At 47.7% G+C, this 16,275-nt stretch overlaps 1 protein-coding gene across 1 annotated transcript; it reads left to right on the top strand.

Moving 5' to 3' along the window:
* Nucleotides 1-373: 373 nt before the first annotated feature.
* Nucleotides 374-16,116, top strand: NDUFS7 (NADH:ubiquinone oxidoreductase core subunit S7). The gene is made up of 8 exons (XM_048498028.1): nucleotides 374-500; nucleotides 5,471-5,507; nucleotides 8,836-8,904; nucleotides 11,310-11,427; nucleotides 12,852-13,031; nucleotides 14,404-14,450; nucleotides 15,652-15,740; nucleotides 15,912-16,116. Exons 1-8 carry the CDS (start codon nucleotides 485-487, stop codon nucleotides 16,007-16,009), a joined length of 654 nt encoding a protein of 217 aa, XP_048353985.1. The 5' UTR covers nucleotides 374-484; the 3' UTR covers nucleotides 16,010-16,116.
* The last annotated feature ends 159 nt before the right edge of the window (nucleotides 16,117-16,275 follow it).

Genomic DNA, 16,275 nt, shown 5'->3' with positions numbered 1-16,275 from the left:
TGCAATTCTCCCCATTTGCAGCAAATGCGCGGCGTCCCGCTGCAAAAAAAAACACCCCAAGCAAACCGTATTGATTTACCGGATGGCTTTATTTCGTATTGCAGAGCGATTAAACCAAACAGGCATCCATCAGTCCATTTAAAACCAGCCCGTTTAAAATCTCAGTATTGAAATTGAAACCCATGCAAATATAAATGCAATTATAAAATAGAGCGCAAATACATAATTTTAATAACACAAACATAAACAAACGAAAAAGCCAGAAAGCCATTTGCGGAGGGGGGGGGGGGTTTCGCAAAATTACACCCCGCGCCACTCCCCTTCGCATCCGCCAGGGGGCGCGCAGCCGGCTCCCCGGAACGCGCGCGCGGCGGCGGCCTTTCCCGCCGGAGCGATTAGACTGCAGCACCGCCCGCCTGGGAACGCCGAGCCGGGCCGCAGAGGTGGCTTGAAGGGTGCAGCGCGGGCGGGGGAGGGAGCTGAGATGGCGGCTCTGCCCGGTGAGTGCAAGAGAGGGGTGGGCTAGCACGCACCCCCAGGGGGAAGGGAGCCGTATGCATGAATGTGGGGGAAGCCAAACTCTTCGCGGGCGCTGGTGGAGCATGCATCATGCGCCGTGATGCATGCACGGGTGTGAGCATGGAGAGGGTTGACTTCAGTTTCTTGCACTTTCTGCGGGTTTTTTTTTAAAGATCCCTGTTTCCGAAGCTTGATACTGAGAGGAGAGGTGGCTGGGGTTTCAAACACCCCTTGTTTCCAAAGGGGGTGGGGAGGTGTGCATCTGCCTTCCAACTCTGCCCAAGGCCTCTTGGATAGGGTTGCCAGCTTCCAGGTAAGGCATGGTGATTGCCCAGAGTTGCCAAGCATAGCGTTGCCGACCTCCAGATGGGACCTGGAGACCTGCTTTTACATCTGATCTTCAGACTACGAAACCTGTCTGCTTTGGAAGGTGGACTCTGTGGCGTTGCGCCAGGCTGACATCTCTCACTGTCATGTCTGTGGTCAGTCCAGGAATCAGACTCAACTGATTATGACACTGATTTGTTGAAAGATATCCTTCAGGTATCCTTCACGACTGAAGGGGAAACTTTAGAAGAGAAGAAGAAGAGTTTGGATTTATACCCCCCCCCCCTTTCTCTCCTGCAGGAGATTCAAAGGGGCTGACAATCTCCTTGCCCTTCCCCCCCTCACAACAAGCACCCTGTCAGGTAGGTGGGGCTGAGAGAGCTCCGAAAAGCTATGACTAGCCCAAGGTCACCCAGCTGACATGTGTGGGAGTGCACAGGCTAATCTGAATTCCCCAGATAAGCCTCCACAGCTCAGGCAGCAGAGCGGGGAATCAAACCCGGTTCCTCCAGATTAGATACACGAGCTCTTAACCTCCTACGCCACTGCTGCTCTTTACCTATTATCCTTCAGGTATGTTATGCGGTCTTTTGACAAGGCTACATTTGGCACCTAGATTTCCAAAGATACAAAGCTCTGCTCCTCCCGCCCGTTGCTAAGCAAACCAACCCCCTTTAGCCATTGCTCAAAGCCACGCAAGGTTCCCAGACAGACCATCCACCTTATCTCTCTGTTTGGGAATCCTTGTTCTTTGAAGCAAGCCTGCAAGCAAAGTGATTCAGCAGTAAGCGAAAGTAACCAGAGAAGAGTTAGCCTAACAATCTATAGATGCCTCCTCCCGATCAGGAGATATGGCAAGGACTGACCAGGATGACACTACAGTCCCAAAATCGTTCTTCTTGAGCTCTGTCCCAAGTGTTGGAAAATAAAAAGTCCCCAGACAAATGATTGGTCTAATGAAGTCAAACTTTATATTCGCAAACAGAAAGTTTGGGGAAACATACATACAGAAATTATGTACATACGCTCTCAGAATAAAACAAAGGCTGATTCCGCATGGGCCAAAAACAGCAGTTTGAAAACGGTGTTAAAGGGTTTAAAACGGTGTAAAAGGGTTTATACTGTTTTCATTCTGCATTATAACACTGGTAGAATTAGATTGGCGGTTTATAATTCAGACATTTGATTGGACTTAACACAAAGAACCAACAGATCTATAGTTCAAAGACAGAGGGTTTGAATAGACCAGAGGTCTGCAACCTGCGGCTCTCCAGATGTCCATGGACTACAATTCCCATCAACCCCTGCCAGCATGGCCACTTGGCCATGCTGGCAGGGGCTGAAGGGATTTGTAGTCCATGGACATCTGGAGAGCCGCAGGTTGCAGACCCCTGGAATAGACAAAGGACAATGCCTGGTGGAACAACCTCCTGGTGGAACAACCTCCCCCATCAGGGCCCTGCAAGACTTAGAACAGTTCCGCAGGGCCTGCAAGACGGAGTTGTTCCGCCGGGCTTCTGGGGAGGCCAGCCATTGAGGTGCCATCCCTTATATTCCACTCCACCTTTGGAATTATATTTGAGATCGACCGCCACTGAGTTGAGCTGGGGTCCTGTTATTGATATTGATATGAAATTCTGGATAGGTGAAGCTATGGAGTTACGGGATGTGTAAAATGTTTTAATTAAGATGTTATTTAGGATTTTATTGGGGTTGTTGATGATTGATATGGTGGATTAAACTGTACACTGCCCAGAGCCCTCAGGGGATGGGACGGTATATTAAATTGAAAAGAAAGAAAGAAAGAAAGAAAGAAAGAAAGAAAGAAAGAAAGAAAGAAAGAAAGAAAGAAAGAAAGAAAGAAAGAAAGAAAGAAAGAAAGAAAGTGCTAAAAGACTTTTTAAAGATCTTGTACTGAGTCTGACTGATAGGGATCCAGATGTATTGGGCAACCAGCCCGTCCTGACCTTGTTAGCTGACAGTGTAAGATTTCTCTGGCTTCAATACAGACACCATTTTGCTACCTAGCTTTTAACTTTTACAAGTTAAATGAAACAGTTATATTAATTTGTCTTACAATAGAGGACATACATATTTAAGTAACACAAACATACTTTGTTTGTGCATAGTGGCGTAGGAGGTTAATAGGTCGTGTATCTAAAATGGAGGAACGGGTTTGATTCCCAGCTCTGCCGCCTGAGCTGTGGAGGCTTATCTGGGGAATTCAGATTAGCCTGTGCGCTCCCACACACGCCAGCTGGGTGACCTTCACAGCTTCTCGGAGCTCTCTCAGCCCCACCTACCTCACAGGGTGTTTGTTGTGAGGGAGGAAGGGCAAGGAGATTGTAAGCCCCTTTGAGTCTCCTGCAGGAGAGAAAGGGGGGATATAAATCCAAACTCCTCTTCTTTTCTTCTTCTGACAACTCCACATAACTGTCCAGGAATATCTCAACCTGAAGTTGGCAACCCCAGGGAGGCTCGAAAAGTCAGGAAGAAGTCTGTTCTCTGACAAGAAGCCAGAATTGGTTTTCCTAGTTTGCTTGGGAGAGGAGGGAATAACCTGGTGGCAGCAGGACAGGAGAATAGGGCAGGAATGAAATGTAAGAAAGGCTTTCACAGTTGGACCATTTGCCCTATCTTTCTTACATTGGCTGTTGTGGGTTTTCTGGGCTGAGTGACTGTGGTCAGATCCTCTGAAGATGCCAGCCACAGACGTAGGTGAAACGTCAGGAGAAAAGGCTACTAGAACACAGCCAGACGCCCGGAAACCACACAACACCCTTGTGGTCTGATACTTTTGGCTCCTAATGTTTTGCCTGCATCTATGACTGGCATCTTCAGAGGTGTGTTACGGTAAGATGCGTTTCTCTCCACAGCACCGACATGTCTCTGAAGATGGCAGTAATACATGTGGGTGAAACGTTAGGAGCAAAAACCACCAGGCCACGGCTAAGCAGCCTGGAAAACTCCACAACAGCCAATGTAAGAAAGACAGAGGGGATGAGACCCAGGGATAAACAAGTCCCTTGCAGGCAGGATTGTGGGTGCTTGGGTACACAGCCAAGACTCTGACAGAAATGCAGTACTGAGAGTTCTTCGCAGGTGGCCCACCTGCAGGCTAGAGTAGGGAGGCTCCTTCTCTCCCCTCCCCCCCCTTCTCATCTGGTTGCCATGGTGCCCCTCATCTGGTTTCTCCAATCAAGGAGGCTTTGGGCACTTTTGCAAATGCTGAATAATGCACTTTCAATCCACTTTCACAATTGTTTGCAAGTGGATTTTGCTATTTCACACACAGTAAAATCCTGCTGCAAAGTACATTGAAAGTGGATTGAAAGTGCATTATTCTGCATGTGCGGAAGTGCTCTTTCTCAGCTGTGGCTAAGAAATGGAGAGGGTGGGAGGGACACTTGGAGGGCTTTACAGCAGCAGCTGTTGGTGTTTGCCCTGGGCTGCTGGTGTTAGTTGCTCTTGAAAAAGCTGCTGCTTTTTATGTACTGACTTGTAATTGTTACTCGCCTTTTTCCCCAGTTGGTACCCAAAGGGGTTTATATCATTCTTTTGCCCTCTGTTGTGAGGTAGGTTATGCTGAGAGGGTGTGACTGGCCCAAGATCTCCAATGAGCTTCCACAGCAAAATGGAGATTTGCCAGGTCCTATTCTGAAACTTTAAATGCTACACAACACCAACTCATTTTAAAAATAAGATGCCCTGCGTGCATGTGCACACTGTCATGATATATAAAAAAGGGTAAAAGTTCACAAAAAGGTAATCTTCTAAGTTAGCAGGAGTTTACAAAACCCAGAGGACGGAGACAGTCAGTCTAGGGGCAAAAATAGCAAAGATTAACCTTTGACATGATTGGTGAATTCAACTGTAATTCTAGACCAGTGAGAGGCTGTTGCGTGGGTGGGGAAAAGTATCCCTGATGTATGTACTGTATATGCTGAGTTGAGAGAGACTGAGTCTGAGTTAAGTTCTGTGTGTGTTGATCTTTGTTCTAGTTGAGCAGCAGAACTTTGTTCAAGGTGAGCAGCAGTGGCGTAGGAGGTTAAGAGCTCGTGTATCTAATCTGGAGGAACCGGGTTTGATTCCCTGCTCTGCCGCCTGAGCTGTGGAGGCTTATCTGGGGAATTCAGATTAGCCTGTACACTCCCACACACGCCAGCTGGGTGACCTTGGGCTAGTGACAGCTTCTCGGAGCTCTCTCAGCCCCACCTACCTCACAGGGTGTTTGTTGTGAGGGGGGGAAGAGCAAGGAGATTGTAAGTCCCTTTGAGTCTCCTGCAGGAGAGAAAGGGGGATATAAATTCAAACTCTTCTTCTTCTTCTAGTTGACAAGTTCTGTATAGCTTGATAGGCTGGTATAAAATAGACTTGTGTAACCTTGCAACTGCTAAAGTGAAAACCTTCCTATGGAAAGAACATCTTGCGTGGAGAGTATTCTTTTCCAAGTGTGGTAGGAGGTGGCAGTGAGTGCAAGAAGACGTAAGACCTTCTCATCTTACCAGAGTGACTCCGCTTTAAACTCTGCTGATACACACACACCCTGGTGTTTCTCGGGAGACCTCTCAATCTGTTTTTCACGCTGAGTTTTTTTCACTGTGTGTTTTTTTTCCCTTCTCAGCTTCCCGCCTTGTCCCACGTGGTGCATCCCTTTGGAGGTAAGGCAGCCTCTGATTGCTTGTAACCATCACAGCACAGATGTACAGTCTGCCCCCAAAGGGGCTCTGATGTTGCATGTTAGCTCCGGAACCCGTTCCCAGGTTACGAGGATTAGCTGGCATGGAATAGAACGAGGCTAGGAGCCTAGAACGTTGAGCCACAACAATGAAGGATAATATTCAAATGCATATTTATTACTAAGTGCAGTTGCGTTTTATAAGAGTTAAACACATAAACCTCAAAAGGTAAATTTCATAGATATCACAGCCAAATTGGTTGCACAGTAAAAACCACCCATTGGGCCTATTTTGGTGGTCACAGTACAGTGTGTCCACACATCTACAATTAATAACATAATCTTTGTAGCAGTCAATGCCAGTTTACTTGTGAAACCTAGGGACAGAAAAACAATATAAGAAAATGTGTTTTAGTAATAAGGTTATAACCAAATTGACTCATAGAGTTGGATGAGACCCCAGGGGCCATCAAGTCCAACCCCCTGCCATGTAGGAACACACAATCAAAACACTCCTAACAGTTGGTAATCCAGCCTCTGTTTAAAAACCTCCAAAGAAGGAGACTCTACCACATTCCAAGGCATCGCATTCCACTGTCGAACAGCCCTGACGGTCAGGAAGTTCTTCCTAATATTATGGTGGAATCTCTTTTCCTGTACCTTGAACACATTATTCTTTGTCCGAGTCTCTGGAGCAGCAGAAAACAAGCTTGCTCCCTCTTCAACATGACATCCCTTCTAATATTGAAACATGGCTATCATGTGACCCCTTAACCATCTCTTCTCTGAACCAAACCTACCGAGCTCCCGAAGGCCCCTTCCGCACACACAAAATAATGCGTTTTCAAACCACTTTCACAACTGTTTGCAAGTGGATTTCACTATTCCGCACAGCTTCAAAGAGCACTGAAAGCAGTTTGAAAGTGCATTATTCTGCATGTGCGGAATGAGCCGAAGTCTCTCTTCAAAAGGCATGGAATCCAGACCTTTAACCATTTTGGTCGCCCTCCTCTGGACCCGTTCCAGCTTGTCAATATCCTTTTTTGAATTGTGGAGCCCAGAACTGCACACAGGATTTCAGGTCGGGTCTGACCAATGCAGAATAGAATGGTACTATTACGAAAAATTGGAAGCTTTGTTGTACTAAAAAAAAATATGTTATTAATGGTTGCTACTCGCAGTTCATTATCAGGGCTCCAGATTATTCTGTTTGTTTACTGGTCTTGTAACCCACCCAGTCGCCATCTCGGTTTACTATTGTCTTGTATGTAGGTTGCTATGAATATGGTTTATAGTTTTATGTTGTGTTTATAATGCTTTATAAGGAGCAGTTTATAAGGAGCAGCAGTGGTGTAGTGGTTAAGAGCAGGTGTACTCTAATCTGGAGGAACCGGGTTTGATTCCCTGCTCTGCTGCCTGTGCTGTGGAGGCTTATCTGGGGAATTCAGATTAGCCTGTACACTCCCACACACGCCAGCTGGGTGACCTTGGGCTAGTCACAGCTTCTCGGAGCTCTCTCAGCCCCACCCACCTCACAGGGTGTTTGTTGTGAGGGGGGAAGGGCAAGGAGATTGTAAGCCCCTTTGAGTCTCCTGCAGAAGAGAAAAGGGGGGGTATAAATCCAAACTCTTCTTCTTCTATGTTTTATTGCTACTATGATGTTATGTGATGATGTTATATTTATGTTATGCCTATGATATTTATGATGTGATGCTTATTGATCCTGTCTTATTGATCTTAAGTTATTGTTGCCATGTTTATTGCTTGTCGTTATATGACGAGCCTTTATTGTGGTTATGTTGCTGTACACCGTCCTGAGCCTTTCAGGGGAGGGCGGTATGTAAATTAAAGATATGATACAATATGATTTCCAATAAGTCAGGCTGAAAGCTGCTTATTGTTAGATGTTTCTTATACTTAATTGCAGATGTTCCCTTATGTTTTATTTTTCGTATTCTTTATTGGATGCTTTACTAGATGATTTAAATGTTTTACAAAAGTTGTGATCTACCCTGAGCCTGGAAGCGGACCGGTGGCAGAGTAAATCCAATCAATAAAAATCAATCAATAACAACGCCCAATTTAAATACTTAAATATTCAAATCACAGCATGAAGCTAAAATGAAAACTGGATGGCCTCAGCACAAGGGCCCTGTCATAAGGGAGGGACAAAATAATATCAAATGGAGATATGACAGATAATAGCAGGACCCAAGTCGAGCTTGAAAGAGAGTCCCACCAAGCCTTGGTCGAGGACAGCTAAGGACTAGCCTGCTGGATCAGACCAGAGTCCACCTAGTCCAGCACTCTGCTACTCGCAGTGGCCCACCAGGTGCCTTTGGGAGCTCACCTGCAGGGTGTGAAAGCAATGGCCTTCTGCTGCTGCTCCCGAGCTCCTGGACTGTTAAGGCATTTGCAATCTCAAATCAAAGAGGATCAAGATTGGTAGCCATAAATCGACTTCTCCTCCATAAATCTGTCCAAACCCTTTTTAAAGCTATCCAGGCTAGTGGCCCTCACCACCTCCTGTGGCAGCATATTCCAAACACATGTTGCGTGAAGAAGTGTTTCCTTTCATTAGTCCTAATTCTTCCCCCCAGCATTTTCAATGAATGCCCTCTGGTTCTAGTATTGTGAGCTAGATTGTTTAGGACCAGGGGAAACAGTCAAGTTGTGAAGAGTGAAGCGTTCTTTGGAAGGGGGGAGGGGTATCAGGAGGGGTGGTCCTGCAGGTACACCTGACCAGTTTAGCTGGTCAACCGATTTACCTGTTTGTAAGATTCCTTACATCTATGAATTTACATTTTGAAGTTTCTGTTTTTAACTCCTTTAGAGTGCAATTGTGCTTAATAATAAATCTACATTTGTAGTGTTATTTTCAATTATCGTGCCTCTTTTTTTTTAGATTCCAAGCCTGTTTCGTGGGTTGGGCTTCGTTCCCTTTGTTGACCTGGAACTACTAGAGCAGTAGTCTGCAACCTGCAGCTCTCCAGATGTCCACGGACTACAATTCCCATCAGCCCCTGCCACCACGGCCAATTGGGGCTGATGGGAATTGTAGTCCGTGAACATCTGGAGTGCCATAGGTTCACCACCACGGTACTAGATCATGGGCTGCTGTCCCTGGGCCAGTGGCTTGTCATGGGAGCTCCCAGAGGGACCAAGAGCTTGGAGCTTCCTGCATAGGAGGAGAGGGGTGGGAAAGGACTGGAAGACGGAGGCAGCTAAGCAGTGAGGAATGCACTTTCCCCAAACAGTTGCTGGGAGCCCTGCTTTAGACTTTGACTCTTGGCTCTTCTCCCACTCAACAGACCTTTGGCAGCATTCTCCGCTTCTGGGCGGGCACTCCATCAGACGCCAGCAGTCGACGGGACTGACAGGTAAGGCGCATGCTGCCAGTTTGCTTCTTTGTAGATGGCCTCGTGGAACCGGGAGGGGGAAAGTCGCCCTCCCGGACTGCTTGCTGACGGGGAACCTGCCAGCAACTTGTGCCCACCATTTATTTTTGGATTGGAGAGGAAAGGACCAGTTTCTGTTGCAGTGGTTTTTCACTCTGGTTCTGGGGTACATACGAACAAAAGAAGAGGAATGCTGGATTGGAGTAAAGACTCATTAGCTCCAGCATTCTGTTCACCCCTTGGGCTCTAGGGCAGCGGTTCTCAACCTGTGGGTCGAACGACCCTTTCACAGGGGTCGCCTAAGATTCTCTGCATCAGTGTTCTCCATCTGTAACATGGATAAATGTTAGGGTTGGGGGTCACCACAACATGAGGAACTGTATTAAAGGGTCGCGGCACTAGGAAGGTTGAGAACCACTGCCTAAGACTCTCTGCATCAGTGTTCTCCATCTGTAACATGGATAAATGCTAGGGTTGCGGGTGACCACAACATGAGGAACTGTATTAAAGGGTCGCGGCATTAGAAAGGTTGAGAACCACTGCCTAAGACTCTCTGCATCAGTGTTCTCCATCTGTAAAATGGATCAATGTTAGGGTTGGGGGTCACCACAACATGAGGAACTGTATTAAAGGGTCGCGGCACTAGGAAGGTTGAGAACCACTGCCTAAGACTCTCTGCATCAGTGTTCTCCATCTGTAACATGGATAAATGCTAGGGTTGGGGGTGACCACAACATGAGGAACTGTATTAAAGGGTTGCGGTATTAGGAAGGTTGAGAACCACTGCCTAAGACTCTCTACATCAGTGTTCTCCATCTGTAAAATGGACAAATGTTAAGGTTGGGGGTCACCACAACAAGAGGAACTGTATTAAAGGGTCGCGGCATTAGGAAGGTTGAGAACCACTGCCTAAGACTCTCTGCATCAGTGTTCTCCATCTGTAAAATGGATAAATGTTAGGGTTGGGGATCACCACAACATGAGGAACTGTATTAAAGGGTCGCGACATTAGGAAGGTTGAGAACCACTCCTCTAGGGAGACCACAGACGATCGCAAAAGTATGCTTCTGCCTGCGCGCCCCCCCTCTTCCAGCAAATGATATGAAGAGGCGTACTGCCTCTGTTATTGGACATAATAGATGCCCATGTTAGCCATTGAAATTTGTCTATGTTAGCCATGAATTTGTCTAGGCCCGTTCTAAAGGCTTCCACCTTGGTGACCATGACCACAACCTGTGGTCCAGGGAGGTTCCACAAATTATGGGTTATCAGGTTCTTCAATGACTTGATCAGGAATGGTAGATGAAGCCGAGCTTGTCTCCCCCACCACCACTATCTGTATCTTTCCTTAATATGTTGTGAAGATACTGGGGCTCTTCAGGCGCCTCGTGTGACCTCAGTATGTGCCGCAGAATCCTATTCACGGTTCTGGGGTTCCTCAGTAAATATGGCAAGGGTTGTTTGAGGCAGACAGCTCAACAGACAACGCCCGGTAGCTTAGGAATTCAGTCCCCGTTCAGGTGCCAGATAGACAGAGAGCAGGTAGGATCGGAGATCAGCTGTCTGCAAACCACATTTGCCAGTGGGGCTTGTGACAAATGTCGGCGTCTCAAGTAATAAACCTGGGTGTGTGCACCAGTTGTGAAAAGAGTAAGTCAGGGCTAACTACAGCCAAGGGAGGCGTCTTCCTAAATACCTCAGAGAATGCTCCAAATATGGAATTCAACGTGACTTGGTAAATTAACTGGGGGGGGGGGGGAATCTAAAGCACAGTCCTGTTGAGCATGCTCAAGAAAGCATACAGTGCTGAGCTCAGTTGACAGTCAAAGGGAGAAAAAAGCGAGGGTGCATGCATTATGCTCAGGCCCCTGAGAGTTTAGAAAAGGGGAGTGCGGCCTTCCTCCAATTCCTTGTGGTCTCCTAGCCAGTGGAAATAAGTATGAGCTTTCTACAGAGCTTTTGAATTGTAGACCTCTAGACTGTCTAGGTCAGCAATCTCCAGTCTTTTTGAGTTGCAGGAATTCTGACACAAAATGGCTGCCACAAAATGGTTGCCGTAGGTGGAGGAGGGAGCCACAAAATGGCTGCCAAAATGTACTTTCAGTCGCACATTGAAAACCCTCGTGTTGTGGTGACAGCTGCTGCCAAAGCAAAGCTTTTAAAAATCTGCCCGGTCAATCAAATCTCTGGTAGACGATCAGAAGGCAAACATTCTACCTCGCCTCCTCCCCACTTGCTAAAAATATTTGGCGGGCACCAGGAAAGTTATTGGAGGCACCACGTTGGGGACTGCTTCTCTAGAGGCTCATCAGATTGGGCGCTGGCTGTGAGAGTTTGTTTCAGGAGCTGGATTTTCACTCTTATAACGTTCTGTGCTCTTTCCCAAGTTCTGTTCAGCTTCAGCAGAAGAGCTCAGCCATCGTCCAGAAGAAGCCGGCCCTTCCCAGCAGCCGAGGCGAATATGTTGTCACCAAGCTTGATGATTTGATTAATTGGGCTCGTCGGGTGAGTATGGTTTTCCCCCCTCTCCTGGGAGGGGTTTATCTTTTTTAATCAGAATCTGGGGAGCTCCCAGAGAAATGGTATCTCCTCAGCTGAAAAATATACCTGGTTCTCATTGGAAGAGCATCTCACCTTCCAGGGCAGAATTCCCTGTGGCTCTGCCTGCATCTACAACAGTTCAATACTAGATCAGTGAAATATATCTGTTTTTTAAAATATATATATTTTGATCGTAATTGTTCTTTGTAAATGGGTTTTCTGGTGCCCTCCCTCCCCTCCCTTGCATGCTACCCCTCACTCACTCACTCACTCCCCTCCCCTCCCTTGCACGCCACCCCTCACCCCCTCCCTCACTCCCTTTCTCTTGCATGCTGCCCCTCCCTCTCCCCTAGGACATGGGTGGACACACTCCTTGCATGCCACCCCTCACTCCCTCCCCTCCCTTGCACGCCACCCCTCACCCCTCACTCCCTCCCCTTCCCTTGCATGCTACCCCTCCCTCTCCCCTAGGACATGGGTGGATGCACTCCTTGCATGCCACCCCTCACATGCCGCAGAAAACATGGTCTAAGGCGGTAAAAAATGACTGCAGCTACTTGTGGCCGCATCCAGGAAGACAAGTGGATAAAAATTAAATTTTGTCAAGCCAACCTTTCACTTCTCTGTTGCAGAATAGAGACTGTGAACATTCCGTGGTTGAGAGGGCCATTTCCTCAGACATAAGAACGTTCTCAGGCATTCTGTGACTTCACAGAACTTCTGTGGTGGCTTGTAAAAAGGGATCCCCAACCATTTTAAGCCTCTGGGTAACAGTGGACTTCTGACACTGCTTGGTAGCCACAAAATGGCTGCTGCAGGAGGCAGGGCCAGGCACAAAATGGCTGCCGCAGCTTACCATCATTCACACAGTGAATCCTTGTGCTGTGGTGGCAGCTGCTGCCGAAGCCATGTTTTTTAAAAAATCTGCATCACCTGTGAACTGTTGAGTGGCCAATCAGAAGCACAGCTGGGCATAAGCCCCACTTGGCCCCACTCACTTTCTAAAACAACTTGGTGGGCAGCAGGAAAGGCGTTGGTAGGCATCACGATGCCCATGGGGAGTCCATACTCTGTTAGTTTGTTGGCAGTTCTTTGCTGCTTTGCGGCAATTTTAATTATGAACTAGCCAAGGGTCTGCAACCTGCGGCTCTCCAGATGTTCATGGACTACAAATTCCATCAGCCCCTGCCAGCATGGCCAGTTGGCACGTTGCAGACCCCTGAACTAGACCAAGGCAAATTAGAATCTGGGGAGGAAATGAACAGCTCACCGATGGTCACAGGGTGAGCTTTGGCAAAGCCTGGAGGGTAAGGTAGGAATGGCTTTTATCAAGCAGTAGTGTTGGCCCCCCCATAACCTCCAGTACTGTTTCTCCTCCCGCCCCGCAGAGCTCCTTGTGGCCGATGACATTTGGCTTGGCCTGCTGCGCCGTTGAAATGATGCACATGGCGGCCCCTCGCTACGACATGGACCGCTTTGGGGTGGTCTTCCGAGCCAGTCCCCGGCAAGCCGACGTCATGATTGTGGCAGGCACGTTGACCAATAAGATGGCGCCCGCCCTCCGGAAGGTACATGTGACGGACAGCCCTTTGGGAGGGTGTAAAATCTTCCCAGGTGTAGTGCTGGTCCAACGAGGATGAGGAAGAAAGGGGAACCTGTCAAAAAGAGGTCCCAAAAACTTATCACGCCCATCTCTAAGCAACCCTGGGATCTTTGGGTTCTGGAGAACCATAACATAAGAGCTGCAGATCTTGCCTCTGCCTAAACTTGGGGTGGGGAGGACTTTTGGCAATTTACTCTTCCTGGTCCCCTCCTCTCCTAACTTGTTAACAATGCTGTCCTATGTATTGTCGAAGGCTTTCACGGCCGGAATCACTGGGGTGCTGTGTGGTTTCTGGGCTGTATGGCCGTGTTCTAGCAGCATTCTCTCCTGACGTTTCACCTGCATCTGTGGCTGGCATCTTCAGAGGATCTGATGCAGGTGAAACGTCAGGAGAGAATGAGGCTAGAACACTGCCATACAGCCCGGAAACCACACTGAAGATGCCAGCCACAGATGCAGGTGAAACGTCAGGAGAGAGTGCTGCTAGAACACGGCCGTACAGCCCGGAAACCACACAACACCCCAATGCTGTCCTACCTCTTGGAGATGCTATCAGGATTGCTGATTAGTGTTTTAACCCAGCTTTTTTGAGCCTGTGCGTACCTTTGGGATTCTGACATGGGGGTTGGGTGCAGCCACAGAAAGGCTGTCTCAAGACAGCTGCTGCAGGAAGTAGAGCCAGCCACAAAAATAGCTGCCACAGCTTACCTTTAGTAACACAGTGAAGATCTTTGTGGAGTGGTGGCAGCTGTCGCCAAAGCAAGCTTTGAAAATATCTGCCCAGCCAATCAGAAGCTTTGCTGAGCAGAAGCCCCAACCGCTTTCTAAAAACACTTGATGAGCACTAGGAAAGGTATTGTCGCAGGCTTTCATGGCCGGATTCAACTGGCTGTTGTGAGTTTTCTGGGCTATGTGGCTGTGGTCTGGTAGATCTTGTTCCTAACGTTTCACCTGCATCTGTGGCTGGCATCTTCAGAGGTGTGTCACAGAGAGAAGTCTGTTATACACACTGTCCAGTGTGTCCAGTGTGTAACAGGCTTCCCTCTGCGATACACCTCTGAAGATGCCGGCCACAGATGCAGGCAAAACGTTAGGAACAAGATCTACCAGACCACGGCCACACAGCCCGGAAAACTCACAACAACCACTAGGAAAGGCGTTGGTAGGTTCCCCGGTGCCCACGGGACTAGGTTCTGGGATGCCTGAGTTCAGACTTTCAAAGGAGAAAAGAACCATTATGATTTCCTTGGAAAAAGAATGGAATAAAATCGGACTAGATCAGTAACTAGGTTGAAAGGGTTCTAAGTTCAAAACTAATATGATTTCTGTTTTGGCAGGTCTATGATCAGATGCCTGAGCCACGTTATGTGGTCTCGATGGGGAGGTAATTTTTTTTACTTTCTCCTGCATTATTCTCAGGGTGGGCTGGGGGGCCGGCAGTTTAGCTGTTGCGTCTTCTGGCCAGGTCGCAGAATCCAGCTTCCCTTGGCCTTGTAATGATGAAGATTGTGGTTGGACAGCCCTGCATCCATTGCTGTTAGGGTGCTGCCACCCAAGGGTGCCCCTTGAAATAGTCCTCCTTGAGAAACCAAGGGTCCAACTTTATGCTGGAATCCACCAGGAGCTTTTTTCAGGGCAACTGTTCTTAGAGCAGAGTCATCCACTCCCCCTGAGGGACAGACTTGAAATCTTTGGAGGCATTTGTAACTCTTTGCAAGGGTGGGGTTGAGTTTTAGGTAGCCCTTCTGCCTCACCTGCAGCACTACCTGGCAGAGAGCTGGAGGCTTTTGCTACATAACCTACCCCAAGGGTCCGCAACCTGTGGCTCTCCAGATGTTTATCAATTGACTCTGAATGCTTGGCTGGATTCCTGTTTGACTTGTGATGCTTTTTAAAGAAATCTCAGAACCGGGGATTTATCCTTGGCTCTCCAGATGTTCATAGACTGCAATTCCCATCAGCCCTTGCCAGCAGGGCCAATTGAGTTCCAGGTCAACAAAGAGAACTATGCCCAACCCACGAAACAGGCTTGGAATCTAAAAGCATGAGGCACAATAATTGAAAATAATACATGTCAATTTATTATTAAGCCAATTCTGAGATTTCTTTAAAAAGCATCACAAGTCAAACAGGAATCCAGCCAAGCGTTCAGAGTCAATTGACCGCTGTCAAACACCAGGGTCTCCTGGGAGAGGAACCTGGGATGGGTGTATTGTACACTTGTAGCACAGAGATCCTTATTTCTTTAGTAAAAGGCGAAAGATTTATACGATCTGAAGAGAAACCAGAGTATAGATCCTTATTTCAACAGGTTTGCTAGGAGCACTGTTTTCACGTCCCACTTTTTTAATGTTCGGTATGGGGCGAATGCAATTATAATTTTGCACACTTGTTGACCTGGTTGTGATTTAGCAGTGAAGAATCGCAGAGTCAAAATAATCAAAGTGGGGAGAACTGGCGGGAGGGAAGGGGTTGGTGTGTGTGTGTGTGTGTTGCATCCCAGTGTGACACATACCTCAAATGCCAAAGGATGCTGTCTGATTCTTAAGCACAACTTAACAACAACAAAAACCCCTGCCTTGCAGCTGTGCAAACGGTGGCGGCTACTACCATTACTCCTACTCTGTGGTGCGGGGTTGCGACCGGATCGTGCCTGTGGACATCTACGTTCCAGGTAATTATTTTTAAGTCAGGGTTTTGTGCAAGCTCTTGGGCCACTTTCAACTCTAACTCAGATGGTACATCCCGGGGCACTCCTGGAGCACCTGTCCAAAGTGATGGGATCCAGGATCTAGTCCTGGTGACCTCCCAGCCTGGCCTCCCTCTGGTTATCTTCCTCTCACAGGTTGCCCGCCTACAGCTGAAGCTCTTCTGTACGGGATCTTGCAGCTGCAGAAGAAGATCAAGCGGGAGAAGAGGATCCAGATCTGGTACCGCAAATAGTTTTGCTTATATCTCAAGCCGTCGGACTGTAAGCGGGCATCCTAGGTGCACTTAAGCTGGTTTTCACAATTCTCTAATAAAGTTGCTTATATATATATGTAAATACACCCATTGATTAGACTCTCCATCTTTTTCCTTTTCTTCTTGCAGTGGTTGGATAAAAAAGGCGGGGTGGGTGTGGGTGGGGAAGATGTATACCAAGAGCTAGCTTTAAACAGTGATATTGCTGGGGCGGCCCAACCATCTCCTTTTCCCCTCCCGCGCAG

Source organism: Sphaerodactylus townsendi, linkage group LG05, assembly GCF_021028975.2.
Source record: "Sphaerodactylus townsendi isolate TG3544 linkage group LG05, MPM_Stown_v2.3, whole genome shotgun sequence".
Lineage (NCBI taxonomy): Eukaryota > Metazoa > Chordata > Lepidosauria > Squamata > Sphaerodactylidae > Sphaerodactylus > Sphaerodactylus townsendi.
Note: the sequence above shows the minus strand (reverse complement) of the source record. Positions and strands in the feature narration are given on the sequence as shown.